The sequence below is a fragment of the Zingiber officinale genome, chromosome 3A, assembly GCF_018446385.1.
Source record: "Zingiber officinale cultivar Zhangliang chromosome 3A, Zo_v1.1, whole genome shotgun sequence".
NCBI classification, from domain to species: Eukaryota; Viridiplantae; Streptophyta; class Magnoliopsida; order Zingiberales; family Zingiberaceae; genus Zingiber; species Zingiber officinale.
This window is the reverse complement of record NC_055990.1, coordinates 160,615,267-160,629,184: the sequence shown is the minus strand read 5'-3', so window position 1 is coordinate 160,629,184 and position 13,918 is coordinate 160,615,267. Positions and strand designations below refer to the sequence as shown.

The window sequence follows — 13,918 nt, the reverse complement described above, 5'->3', positions numbered from 1 at the left end:
AAAAAAAAAAAAAGAACAATTGGACCGTCAGGATCTAGTTCCCATAAATGTCACTGTGCGGGGTCGGGAGGGCAAAGGTAGATCTGACCGCATATAGGGCACGCTTTGCCTAAATGAAATGACAGCAATACCAAGCCATTTCCTCGTTTGTCGGGAATGCTGTCATAGCATTTTGGTCATTTCATGTCGATAATACCAAGGCCAGCCCTCTCTATATACGGACTTCCGCCTTCCGCACCCTCGCATTTGGTGATCGACGCAGAGCTCGTCTTTCCCTTTTCTCTCGCTTCCTTTCGTGTTTTCTCGGTTTCACTCGCAGATCGATGGCTTCAGTCGCTGGAACAGCCTTCGCGGTCTCGGTTCGTCCGCCGCGGCGGCTGCAGCAGGTACGAGTCGCTACCTACCTTGTGTTTGCTTGATCTGAACCTGTTTCTGTTTCTTATATCCATTCTTTAGGATTTTGGTCGGATCTGGTTGGATTGTTTGTCTTGTGATTTTTTTGGCATGAGAAGTTTAGTCGAGGAGCTCTGAATACATCGACTGTTTTTTCATTTATAATATTTTATTGTATTGTTTCCTATTGGAAGCGGTGGGTTGATTTATTTTGAGTATTGGACTATTAACAGAATCCTTTGCCTCGATTTCGTATCTGTTCACTGTTTAGATTGTGAGTTTAAGCTAATCGAACAACTATATTAAGGATGAACTGGAGTTCCTTTGCAACGCACATTGCTTATTAATGAGGGTTTATGTCTGGTTTGAAATAATGGATCTTGAAGTTGTCAAATCTTTTCTTTGCTTGTTGTCTCGATCGATCTTTATCATTATAAATGCTAGTTCATCTATATTCCAGGAAATAAAACAATTTTTTATGTGACGAAAATCTCTTATATCGTTTAAGGCGTAGCCTTGTTTTTCTTCCTAGGAAAGTAGGTTGCTCGCATTCATTATAAATGAGAGTATAGGATGTTCTGGAGAGCACGACAGGTTGGACATCGGCATGTGATTCAAGATCTAATAATTGTCGCTTGTTTAGATGAGTGTGGATTATCTCATGTTTGACTAGATGAAATTCTTAACTGTATCATATGTTCACCCTGCTCTTCCATCTCTCTCTCTTCGACTCTTTCTTTTCAACCTTCTCTCCTATTTTTCTCTGTACTCTGAACGTACTATCGCTGGTGCATATACATCTAATTTTCATATCAAATCTGATGTCGACATTTCTAATTTCCATCTCTGATTGAGGCCTATCAAGTGCGAGGGCTCTTAACTCTATGGAGAATAACGAATTGTACCGTGAACAGCTCTTCACTGTTTACTTTCTCTGCTATGCCAATATCATCTTTTTATTTATTTATTTATATACTCAAATTTCTATTGCTTCTACATTCCCCAATTGTTTAAATTGTCTCTAGCTGTATGTATTTCAAATATCCTGTAGCGATGTAGTTGGAAGACTACTTTACTACATGATTGTTTTAAGTATACTCTTATTGTCCTGTTGTTTACTCAGCATGTGGCATAATGTGGTGATATTATATTGCAACCATTGATCAATTTTGAAATAATCATCAGTGTAGTTTCCAAACTGATTACATTCTTCTCTCAGTTCAAACCAAAATGACATATAGATATTTTCCCTGTTTTGCAGGTATCTAATCACCTCTCTGGTCTCAAATCAGTTTCCTTCACAAGCCAACGGAAGAGCTTTGTTTCAATCCGCTCAGCACCGCGCTTCAGGATTTCTTGTGCTGTATGTTCTCTTTGTCCTTTGTGTATACATTTTCTATGTGCAGGTATTTCTCTCATTCAGTATGCCATTTTGTTGATCCATTGAGATCCAGTTTCCATTTTTTTTTTAATCTGAAGGTTGTAAATTTCAGCTTGAGATAAACACAAATATGAATTTGTAAAGATGCTAGACATTAATGAAGTAGGTAGGCAAACACTCAATATCTTCCACTCAAAAAATGTTGTATAATGTGCTGATGAAAACAAAGATTTAATGCTTTGGTTAACTGCATTCATTAATGTTTTCCTTTAGTAAAATTATGTCATTTACAGTTTTTTTTTTTACATTGTATAATGTTGGAGCTAGTGAATTTGGTCACTCATCCCAAGTCATTACCAATTTAGTTGCTTAGAGCACCAACCATGGGCTTGGCACCCTCTTATTGAATAGAGAAGTCTATCATTCAATTAGTTCATGCTTTCTTCTATGGAGTAACCTGTTTTATGTGAAAGGGTATATTGTTTGAAGAATATGATTATTTTTTTGTTTGTTAATGTCAGATTGAATAATATTGGATATTTAGTTTAGTACTGATAGCCGGTGATGTTTTAATCTTCTTGCATATTTTAAGCATTTTATAGTTTTCCCCATTGTTAAATTAATATCTGAAACAACATATTTCTGGTGAAATTTTGTAAGCTACCCAGATTACGGCTTTGATAAACTTGTGGTTTACAAGCTAAAGTTGTTTCCGTTTACCAGTCATATAGGTAAGTGCTACATGACTTCTATGTTTCCTTCGCTGGTTGATGTCATGTAATGAGATGGAACTCCTTGTCATCATTAGGGAGTCGAGCCATTCACTATTGTTATCTGTATGGTAAAAGGTTAAAATGTTTAAAATGAGGAGTGATTGTTGAAATCTTGTATGATTGGTGTCATCATTACGGAGTTGGGCATTCATTACTCTTATAGCAAATGGTTAACAACTCTTATAACAAATGCAGTTAAATTAGTGCAGTTGACATGAGGATACGTGAAATTATAGAAAAGCTAAGGTAAAAGAAACATATTTGGAAGCAATTAGATATAGTTTTGATAGATGATTAATTGAGAGAAAATTGATTAAAATGCTATATATGTTCCAATAAATCTATAGTTTGACAAGTTGAATGATTATGATCTTATTTCTTATAATAATCATATTTGAAAATTAAATTTATAAACGTGTAATTAATTCTCCAGTCATAAGATATTTTGAAAATTCATTAGAATCATTCGACTAAGGACAATTAACAACCATAATTGAAGGTATGGGTGACAGATCAATTTTTTTTTTTTTAAATAAAAGTTCAATTAATAGCGACTTGAAAGATTTTGATATTAACAGCACCTTGACAATATCCCAAGTGTCAGGAATTGGTCTCCCATTTAGACTTAAAAAAAGACTTTGATATAAATAGGGAACACAGGTAGCCATAAGATTATATCTTTTTCCTAATGGATCTTGCATTTCAAATATTGCCCTAGGAGTGCCTATACTACATCTTCCACAATTCGTATGGTTTATGTTTTAACTATCTCATTTAAGTTGGAATCCTACATAATGCACAAGTGATATATTATGTAATTGTAACCAATATCTTTGTCATTCCTTCTTGGCATGAAATTGTATGAAATACGATCTGATTCTTTGAGCAGGCCAAGCCAGAGACGCTGGAGAAGGTGTGCTCAATTGTGAAGAAACAGTTGGCACTCGCTGAGAATGCTCTGGTTACTGGAGAATCCACCTTTGTTCAACTCGGGGCTGATTCTCTTGACACGGTAACAGTCACGTTCTTATTTGAAAATTTTCCACAATACTTCTACATGATTCTTCAAAATATCTGCAAAATTCTAAAGTCTTATTGTACAACTCTGCTTATGTGACTATTCTACACCTATACAAAAAACCAATTAATTTTTCTCCATCTCTATTGTAATAACAGTCACATTGATAACAACCTTACCACTTTTAGTTTTTGAGAAAGTTGCAATTGCTTGTTTCTATGATATTATGGTAAAATCACATAGCTTGCCAGAAATCCATGGCTTGCCCTACAGAAAATTTGTTGAAGCTAATTTGACTTACAAAATAAGAATTGTTGCATGTGATGATGCCGAAACATCATCGTACCTGTTGTTGATAATTATTGTGAAGAGGAATTGTTTCAGAAAGCTACTAAACATCAATTTCTAGCGCAGGTTGAAGTCGTTATGGGTCTTGAGGAGGAATTTGGTATCAGTGTGGAGGAAGAAAATGCCCAGACCATTCAGACGGTTCAAGATGCTGCTGATATGATTGAGATACTCTTGGAGAAGAAAAATGCTGCTTAATAAAACATAGTCAGAGCGTTTGAGATTGCCAACTTTTGAGTTGATGCCCTTCCAGTGTCCTAAGAAGTAGCCTTTCTGTCGAGCAAGATGTCATAAGACTCCTCTATTGCCGTACTTCCCTTCTTGGTCTGTGTCAATGTGTCAGATGGAGTTCCTTTTATTTCTGTCATACATAAATTTGGTCATATTCAGATATCTTGATCATGCTTCATAATTCAATATTTGTCGGCATAGTCTCTAAATATTATTAATTACCATGCGTGTTATGTTGAATATCTCACAGCACACATTGAATTTTATATTTTATATAATTTTTTTTATATATATTAGTTATACCATTCATTTTTGATTTTGTGCATATGTTTTTTTTTAAATTAGTAAATAAAATTTATTTTTAAATATTAAAACATTATTTAATTTTGGAAAAAATAAAAAAATGAATTGGGTAATGAAAGTAGATATTATATAGGTAAAAAAAATAAAAAAATAAAAAAATATTTAAAATATTTTAATGTGTAATGATAAATAATTATTAAAATAGATGGTTTATTTAAATTTTAAAGATATTATAGAGAAATTTTAATTATTATTAAAGGGTGTCTTTTTAATATTTTTTCTTAAAAAAATTGTAATCTTGAGGAAAAATTATTTGCGCTCCCTTTCAAATTTTCTATAGTCATATCTAATATTATTTTACCCTTAAATGTTCAATAAGTGTCGTTGAAAGCTAAGGTGAAGCGTTGTTAAGGCTCATGTTCCACCTTTTATATGTTTGAGAATCATGTTCTCCCGCGGGCTGGATCAACCGGTTAAGGCGTGACATCCTTGCACAATGAGTCGTAGGGTCGAAGGTCCACGAACGCGCACTGGATGAATAATCTGGGCCGGCTGTGTTAAATTCTGGGGCCAGGTCTAGGGGGCCGCTGGGCGGCGGGATCCACCTTTTGCACAATGAGAATATTTCCTTTTGGATGGATAGTTAGTTAGCATATGATATTATTATTATAATAAAGATTGAGAGTTAAATCCTGATTAGTAGGGGTTTATCTTTTTCCATGCGTCATTTAAGATTAGTAGTCATTTATGATTTATTTCTTCCGTATTAATTTGAGAATAGATTAATCAAAATGCTAAGACAAACAAATCACTTTTTAGCATCATGAGAATCTTTTGTTAGATTTAATAATATATTTGATAATTAAATTTTAAAGGATTAGCATGAATTTCAATATTTAAAAGTATTTTTATTTGATTTGGAGATTTTAAATGATTGGACCTTTTAAAGTTCTTTTGAAGTCTAATAAATTTTGATCGATTGATAATGATAAAGAAAATCGAAAACATTCCTTATCTTCTTGATAATCGAATCCTAGCTACCGAGTTGCCGTGCCTTTATAACTGCACCAAGCTTGAGGCATTGAGATCGTATTATGAATATATTGAGATGATATTTCAATCAATTATTGAGTGTGAAAACTTTAATCTTTCTCATCATAAATCTTATGATCAAGACTTTTTCAAAATCCCCATCATGGTACTTCTCAATTACCCTAGCTGTTCTAGACTTGATATTATTTGATTCATCATTTATTTATTTATTAGGCAAATCCAATCTTATTCTTTAGAGTGAGACATTTTTTTATCTCTCTATACTTATTTATTGTTAGGTATTGCCTCGGGGCGTAATTGAGTTTGATATCGAAGCGGTAGATTTTGCATAAATTTGAAAGAGGCATTGATTTTGTTAACAATGGAGGGGTTAGCTAACAATATTTACGAAAGCTTAGCGTTAAAATGAAAAACAGTGAAATTACAAGGACATTTTAACGACACTTAAAATCTACAGGGGGTACATAAAAAATACAATTTAAATATGACAGGTATAATAGAATGAAATGAAATTATCCCTTCGTCATTTCCCCTAACTCTATACCCCGCTTCTCCTCCCGCCGCCGTCGCCTTCGAGTCGACTCACCGCCGCTGGCCGCTCCTCTTCCATTCTTGAGATCAGCGCCGCCCAGTCGGTGACGAGCGCGGGCTCGACACTTCCTCAGAAGTCCGACCAGCAGCGAGTACCGGTAAATGTAATCTCTTCCTCCTTAATTCACTACTTCGTCTGATGACGGATCCCCACCGAGCAACGACCCACCATCGCTTAGTCGTCTGGTCGAGTTGCAGCGAAAAAGGATCGGAAATCGGGAGGCTTGACCCTTCTCTTCATATTCCGGATCCCCGCCGCACGAACTCCTCTTCCCACTCCCGCGATCTCCTCCGCAGAGACTCATTGCTTCTACGCCTGTCTTTTCCAGCGATCGAGATCTTCTGCGCCTGCGAGCTACCTTCTATTTCTCCTCCTCGTCGTCGCTGGCAACAGCCGCCTCCGCTTCCCTGCGGACTGCAGCAATCGTCGCAGTTTTTTTCCCCCCTTTTTGGGGCAAAAAAACTCTTCCTTCCAACCCCTTTCCCGACGAGCATCAGCGGACCTCTTCTGCCTTCCCCTCCCTTCCTTTTTCGTCTGCTCCGAGCAGCAGCTGTAGTCACTAATTTCCCCACTTCCGAACAGTCGCAGCTCCCTCTGGTCGTCTCCTCTCCGGGTGTGTGGATGAGAAATATAGATTGAAGAGGGCAGATATACCGATTCCGTATTTTAAGTTAGGACATGATGGTCTTAAGGTTTAACATAACAAAGCATAACACTAGAAGAATTACTTCTAGATAGAGTCACTTGTTATGGTTGAAGTACTTGTGAACGATGGCATCTTATGGTTAATGATTCATATAACAAATGGAGCCTTCAATTAGATGAATGGACCATAGCAATTATACGTGCTAATTTTCCTTTCGTTGGTGTCACCTATCATCAATATGGGTGGAACGTTGGGCTGGCACCCATGAGTGGGTCTAATCACACTCATTAATTAGTATTTGCAAAAAAAAAACATTAGTTTAGCAGTGGGTTACTTCATAAATAAAATTGTAGTGGATACATTTAGTGTATTATTTCGCCACAAGATCTTACCTTTGTTAATCTCATTCATGGTGCTTTACCACTTTGTTTTTCTTGCTTACTCCTCTTGCCACTCCAGGGTCACAAAGAGAGAAGGTCTAGATTTTTTTTTTTTCCCTCTTGTGGTTGATATTAATTTTTGCTAGTTGGATTACTCAGATGACACTTCACATAGTTTTGCTATATTTTGGGATTTCCTCAGTTATATTTATCTTATTTTACTTATGTACTTGAAGTACATATATACTAGGTATTAAAAGGTAGATCTAGGCGGAGCACTTGTTAGAGTCTAGGCAATTAAAGGTTCATTGGAATAATGTTGATGAAGTGGCAAGAAGAAAATTAAATTAAAAATACAACAACAACCAAACCTTATCCTACCATGTGAGGTCAGCTATATGGATCCTTTTACGCCACTAATCCCTACTAATTATCACAGCTATATTGATTTCTACATTTAGATGAAAATATTTAATATACTAATTATCTCTATTGTTCACTGTGTCTGTTTTTGTCATTTCTATGCCATTTTTACTCTACTTTTATCACAGCTTTACCAAACACCTGAACCTTTAAAATCAATTTCACTAAGTTGTATGAAACACCACATTGACTTTCCTGAACAACTTTTTCCAGCAGTTTTGTGACTGCTACTTCTTTGCACCTACTAGGTTTTCTCAGTTATAAAACTAACCTTCAAAGATTACACTTGCTAATTTGTAACGACATTTACTTTCTGGTATCGCTAATTTAATGAGATTGTTTGGCATGATCTCCATCATAAACACTCACCCTGTTGGTTAGTGATTCCTAATTGTCCTTTAGAAACAGTCAAATTAATTTATATGATTTCTATAAAATTTGCCAAAGTAGCGCTACAAGCAAAGTTACAATGTTTCTATGCCTTCTTATTTCTTATATCATTTCTACCGATCTTTCATTTCATTATATATATTGACAAAGGATCTTGCAGTCCCTGGATCATGGCTGGATGGCAACGTTGTCTACGATCTGTTTTTCGGCAGGTCACTACAGTGGCTGAGCAGAATTGTCGGATATATAGCACTGGGTATAGCACCTGCACAAAGATCCTTTCACCAGGTAATCATGACTCTCTTATCTTTTCAATAATTTCCATCCAAAACTTTGTGTCTATTTGTGCAAGACATCCTAATGCGAATTAGTCAATCTAGTTTTTCACACATGATTTTGATTTTATTCATAAAGAATGTCTTTGTTATGAAATCCAGGTTCTGAACAAACTCAACATAATTTACCTTGTACAAAACTCCTGCTTTACCCTTTTTAACCTGCATGCTTGTGGATTTTCCTGTCTTCATGTACAACATACTCTCGGAATCTTTACAGTGTCTGAACTCTGAAATGAAGACTTTCAAGTGTAGAATCCTTTTTAAGTTGTATACTTGATCAAAAATTTAGTTTTTTTTTTTTTTTTTCAAATCTTAGATATTCTATTTACCTTATCCGTTATAATTTAACTCTTCTTAGGTTGATAATAAAAAATTTAATATTCTTATTGCAGGTCAATATGCACATCCATGGAGACTATCTGATTTTTCTTCTGCAAAAGTTGGAAGGCCTCTTTATCAGTATCTACAGCATCTGGTAATTGCCTTAAATTGCACATCTAATGCATAAGCTTTACCTTTGAACTGTCATGTTACCCAACTTTTCTTTATTCACAAATTATCAATGTTCTGGATTTGCATGTAGAAAGTTGATCTTTGAAATGTGTTTTTCAATTTCTGGTAACTTAAGGACATAATTGAAGAGTTTACTTTGTAGATTGTACCGGTACACAAAAATAGTCTGCTGTATCCCTTTTTTATTTCAAACGAAGCATATCTATAACTGAGGTACTGGATTCCTGATACTACAAAATTGTTTGTTAAAACCTCAAATTATTCATCGGCTTTCATGACATTTTACTGCACATACTTAAAAATTAAGATGCTGTTCCTTGTCAAAATTATCATTCTCTCTGTGATTATTTTATCAGATTTCATCTTAGGTTTGAGCAATAATACATGTTTGATATTTGATCCCACGTGATGCTACTGTAGCAAATTTCCAGTACAAGGAGCTTGTTGGCTGAAGAAAATACTGATGCAGTACCTATCTCTTCTCCTCTTCTCATTGGAGATTCTCTGAAGACCAAGAAAAAAGATGGGCTATCAAAACCATTGACCGTTCAAGCTATTAAGAAAAAAATAAGACAGGTATAAATCATCCCAAACATCATTGATTCCATTGTAAAGTTATCCGTCATTTTTCACTTCTCATTTCCAAATTAAGATGTAGATACCAAATGTTAACCACTTCTCTGTGTGGCCAAGAAAAACTTCAACTATCACAGATTTTTATAGTTTTACTTTTTTTTTTCGTGTGCAAGTGTTCCTAAGCTTGAGTTTCCAATTTTATGATTTTGAAACTGATAAATGCATTTTATGTAAGTAATTTGTACACTTGGAGATGACTTAAACATTTTTCTCATCAACGTATTTGGATTGGATATAAGAGGTAATGGATTATTTTAGATGCTCTAGGTCTATTGATTTTTATGTAGGTTCATATTATTCAAGTTTTAAATTGAAGTAGGTAGTAAGAACAATTTAATGCTTAAAAAATGAAAGATAAATATCTTCTATTGTACTAATTCCCCACACCTAGGCAGTATATTGTTTAGCAAACTACTTAAAGATTAAAGACGTGTCTGAGCCTAATGTTCTGTTTACTCGTGCTAGATCATCCTCGCTTCTGCTATGGTCTGTCCATGTACATTAAATGGAAGTTACCCTGAAAATTATAGTACATCACGTCCAACTTTTGCTTATCCATCCAATATGTTACTTGTCCAACCTATTTTATCTTTCTGGTTCTGCCAGTATGTCCTTCAAGAATTAACCACGTTTTAGAATATCTTAGTACATTAATTTAAGTCATGATTCTTTTCACTATTATCATCCGTACTCCATAAGATTTTGTGTTTGAAGTCTAATTGCAAGGCTCCAGGCTGCATTTGTTTCTGATTAATAATTGCCAGATTATTAATTCATTTGATGATGCATCCTAACAAATTCCATTCTGGACTTTGTTCTTTTGCTTCATGATTTGTGTTGAGATAGTAGGTTCTCTGAACTCTGATTGGTCTTTGGCTTAGTTCTTGATCGTGTCAGATAACAGGTGACTCTATTTAAGTCCCTATCAAGTTCATTTACTCAGTGATTAGTTTCTAAATTCGCCGTGGCATAATTGCATAGACCAGTATTTAGTTTAAGGTGATAATTAAATGCTTAAATGGACCGTCTTGCTTGCTAAGACTTTGTTTACCATGTTTGAACATACCCTAAACCAGTTTTTACAGTTTTTATGGATTCACCTTTAGTATTTACTTAAACCTCAAGGTTACACCCCTTGAGCTTTTAATTTTATCATCCATCTTATATTTGATTTATTGATAACAGAGTCCAAAGAAGGTTAATCTGGTCGCTAAACTAGTACGTGGTATGCGTGTTGAAGATGCTCTCTTGCAATTGCAACTGATTGTGAAACGGGCTGCAATGACTGTCTATCAGGTCTTGAGCAGTGCAAATCATTTTGGACTGCAGAACAATTGGCTTGATTTAATACCATCTCCCTTCTACATTTTGATTGTATTGCAGGTGATCCATTCAGCCCGCGCAAATGCAACACATAACCATGGACTCGATCCAGATCGTCTCCTCGTTGGTAACCTGAATGTTTCAAGCTACTTATAATAAGTGAGATCCATCCACCATTTCGCATTTGGTTATCCTTTTTTGCCCTTCCTTGTAGCTGAAGCTTTTGTGGGGAAAGGTGTGTATCGTAAGCAAGTATCGTACCATGCTAAAGGTAGGTCTGGTGTCATGGAGAGGCCTCAATGCCGCCTGACGGTGGTGGTCAGGGAAACCACTCCCGAAGAGGAAACAAAGATCGCGAAGCTGCGAGTAAGCAATTTCAAGAAATTGACTAAGCGGGAGAGGCAACTCATGCCTCACAAGCTCATCGAGACAACTCCTAAATGGACTCGGAGGCGCAAGGAGGCTGCTACAGATTCATAAGGGTGGTGCAATTCTGTGTTTTTCTTCTATTACTCTTGCAAGAGATGGCAAAACTCGTGTTGAATTGTTTGCATTTGTAGCATCTGTTGTCTCAAGGCAGCACTAATGGTACATCTTCCAATATTTTGAGACCCTTCTAGCTCTTTTATTTCGGACTAAGAAAAGAAAGACCTGTTTTACTTTTTATTTGATATTGTTGGATTTATATAAATCTGATATGGACGGATGTATGGAAATACTACGCACGATCCATTCATTGCATCGATGCAAAATTGGTAGCCACTGTGGACCTCAGTCACGGTCCACTGTATCCACCTGACCAGCAATGGAAACTTCACACCTAACAATAAGCTATGAAAGATACGATCTTTGAGGATTTTGGCTCTTCCTCCTCCTCCTGCCACTGTTGTTGAAGCTAGGAGATAGAGCTTGATTGGGGAAGGAACCACCACTCTCCTTCTTTGTTCCGGAGCTCTTCCTGCCATAATCACTGTCGTGCATAGGCTCTTCTTCTACTGTCATCTGGCTGTAGTCCTCCAAGGGATCAGAGCTGTCCACCCTGAGGCTCTCAAAGTGAGAGAAAGCGATTTCAGATTCCTCGACTAGTATGCTCGACAAGTCCTCTCCTACTACCAGAAAATGATCCACCTGAACATGTTTCAGCAATCTGTATAAGTCTCTTGCTACCACTGAAATAATCCTTAACCCCATTGGTATGCACTCAAGGACAAAACAATAAGATCTTTTGTGAGACAAAAGTGAGAGTACCTTGCAGGAGAGAGAGCAGAAGTGGAAGGGCTCTTGGAGGATTCTGTCACATGTCGAGCAAATGTTGGCAGAGCCTTTGGAAGGCCTTGATCGAGGCCTTGGCTTCAAAAAGACCACTTTAGCACTGTTTATGGTATAAGGCTGTCGTACCAACAAAGTAAAGCTGGTAATGTCAACAAACTACATGAGCAACAACACACAGCAGTAAAGCTTAAGCACCTGAACATATGAGCAATCTATGAGCTTGTCGAGCTCCTCCAATCGAACCACATCATTGTATATGTAGCGCCGAACCTAAACAATTCAATCAAACGCATGCTGTGAAGTGAAGAACATGTGAAGTTTAGAAGGGAACTCAAACTAGTTTCTGGTGAGATGTTATGGCCTAAAGAGAAATGAATTGATATTTCAATCAACATGTGAGTTTCTTGAGGAGGAACCATTTACTATCATCACTATTCAGGGAAGCTCTATTTGCCTTAAATCCATATCTGACACTTACTATACTCCTGTGCCATTTTCTAACTCACTCTCTCTCTCTCTGCACTACATGCGGTGGAGGAAATTATTGGCATAGGAAGAAGAAACAAAGAACAAAAATAAGCATCAATTCCAGCATTAGAGCCCGAAACTTCTCTCTAATCACCTATCGTATGGGTAAAGATTTAGTAAAACCAGCAAGGCCTAATCAACAATTCCTCAAACACTTCTTGGTACATCAATTTCAAAGAAAACGAGAGGTTCATGAATCAAGAACCACTGCTTTACGTTTAAAGAACCATCTTTTAATTTAGCAACACAGCAGAAGTAGAAAGAAGATTAAGATTAGGGATGATAGAGGAGCTAATTAGCGAGGAGGAGGAGGAGGAAGGCGGAACCTGGAGGAGAGGGTGGGAGCGGTGGTCGGCGGCGCAGTGGAGGCAGATGCTGGTGCAGCAGCCGAGGCAAAAGGTGTTCTTCTCGTTCTTCTTCCGGTTCTCGTGAGCGGGGCAGCCCACAAAGAAACTCTCTTCCACCAGCCCGCACAGCCATCGCGGAATTCCTGCTCCGAACTCCCTCCTTCCCATGTAATGTAAGGAACAAACACACAAGCCACTCGTCGATCAATTCGGTCAAAAATCTCAACTTTTTCGAAGCAAAGCCAGATGCTCCGCCCCCGGAATCGACCTGGGGCAGCAAGAAGCTTCCTTTCCGCGTGAGGTGAAAGGGGAGGAGGCTAACGAACTGAGGCGAGCTATATATAGAGGGAAAGGGAGATGGGCCAGAGAAAGAGAAGGGGAGGGAGGGATTTAAATACGAGGGAGAATGGTTTGTTGTGTTGTTGGGAATGGGGGAGGAGAGGAGGAGAGGGTGGTGGCGGAGACCGAGCGAGACAAGCACCGGCAGCAGCCCCACTGCCATTTCCTTGTACCTTTTCCTCTGCCGCCCTGCCTCGCTTTTTCCCTTCAAACAACAATTGAAACGAAATGGAAATTTCACGGAGGAAATTCGTTTCCATTCTCGACTTCGCTCGACTCATGCACCACCACAAACGAAAATGGATTTTTTTTTTTTTGTTTTTTTGTTTCCAAAAGTCGGCATCAGACGTGACCATAGGCGGGTCTGAATCGGATCCAACCGGGTCAATGAATCGATTATCTATTGACCTGATTCAACGGACCGAATCCGTAATCAGATGAGACTTATATATATATATATATATATATATATATATATAGGCGGGTTTGAATCGGATCCAACCGGATCAATGAATCGATTATCTATTGACCTGATTCAACGGACCGAATCCAGATGAGACTTTTATATATATATATAGGCGGGTCTGAATTGGATCCAACCGGGTCAATGAATCGATTATCTATTGACCTGATTCAACGGACCGAATCCGTAATCAGATGAGACTTATATATATATATATATATATATATA

The 13,918-nt window shown here is 37.1% G+C and overlaps 3 protein-coding genes across 4 annotated transcripts; 2 read left to right on the top strand and 1 right to left on the bottom strand.

The window, feature by feature from the left end:
* The first annotated feature begins 223 nt into the window (after positions 1–223).
* On the top strand, positions 224–4,365 carry LOC122053122 (acyl carrier protein 1, chloroplastic-like). The gene is made up of 4 exons (XM_042615009.1): positions 224–386; positions 1,655–1,756; positions 3,437–3,559; positions 3,980–4,365. Exons 1-4 carry the CDS (start codon positions 324–326, stop codon positions 4,109–4,111), a joined length of 420 nt encoding a protein of 139 aa, XP_042470943.1. The 5' UTR covers positions 224–323; the 3' UTR covers positions 4,112–4,365.
* Positions 4,366–5,993: 1,628 nt separating this feature from the next.
* On the top strand, positions 5,994–11,432 carry LOC122053120 (50S ribosomal protein L22-like). 2 transcript variants are annotated; one of them, XM_042615007.1, is made up of 7 exons: positions 5,994–6,195; positions 8,092–8,219; positions 8,662–8,744; positions 9,203–9,358; positions 10,604–10,714; positions 10,802–10,868; positions 10,956–11,432. In XM_042615007.1, the coding sequence occupies exons 2-7, from the start codon at positions 8,102–8,104 to the stop codon at positions 11,219–11,221; spliced, it is 801 nt and encodes a 266-aa protein (XP_042470941.1). In that variant the 5' UTR covers positions 5,994–6,195; positions 8,092–8,101; the 3' UTR covers positions 11,222–11,432. The 2 variants fall into 2 exon arrangements, with proteins under 2 accessions (XP_042470941.1, XP_042470940.1); XM_042615006.1 differs by having other exon boundaries at positions 5,995–6,189.
* Positions 11,433–11,449: 17 nt separating this feature from the next.
* LOC122053121 (protein RGF1 INDUCIBLE TRANSCRIPTION FACTOR 1-like) lies at positions 11,450–13,450 on the bottom strand. The gene is made up of 4 exons (XM_042615008.1): positions 12,868–13,450; positions 12,209–12,283; positions 11,990–12,130; positions 11,450–11,869 (listed from the first exon to the last, which is right to left on the bottom strand). Exons 1-4 carry the CDS (start codon positions 13,054–13,056, stop codon positions 11,573–11,575), a joined length of 702 nt encoding a protein of 233 aa, XP_042470942.1. The 5' UTR covers positions 13,057–13,450; the 3' UTR covers positions 11,450–11,572.
* Positions 13,451–13,918: the final 468 nt, after the last annotated feature.

Coding starts and splice junctions, on each gene's coding strand:
- LOC122053122 (XM_042615009.1), top strand. CDS start 324: ATGGCTTCAGTCGCTGGAACAGCCTTCGCGGTCTCGGTTCGTCCGCCG. Junction 387..1,654: donor CGCCGCGGCGGCTGCAGCAG/GTACGAGTCGCT, acceptor CCTGTTTTGCAG/GTATCTAATCACCTCTCTGG. Junction 1,757..3,436: donor GCTTCAGGATTTCTTGTGCT/GTATGTTCTCTT, acceptor TTCTTTGAGCAG/GCCAAGCCAGAGACGCTGGA.
- LOC122053120 (XM_042615007.1), top strand. CDS start 8,102: ATGGCTGGATGGCAACGTTGTCTACGATCTGTTTTTCGGCAGGTCACT. Junction 8,220..8,661: donor CACAAAGATCCTTTCACCAG/GTAATCATGACT, acceptor TTCTTATTGCAG/GTCAATATGCACATCCATGG. Junction 8,745..9,202: donor ATCAGTATCTACAGCATCTG/GTAATTGCCTTA, acceptor ATGCTACTGTAG/CAAATTTCCAGTACAAGGAG.
- LOC122053121 (XM_042615008.1), bottom strand. CDS start 13,056: ATGGGAAGGAGGGAGTTCGGAGCAGGAATTCCGCGATGGCTGTGCGGG. Junction 12,284..12,867: donor GCTCCCACCCTCTCCTCCAG/GTTCCGCCTTCC, acceptor TGAATTGTTTAG/GTTCGGCGCTACATATACAA. Junction 12,131..12,208: donor TAGATTGCTCATATGTTCAG/GTGCTTAAGCTT, acceptor TTGGTACGACAG/CCTTATACCATAAACAGTGC.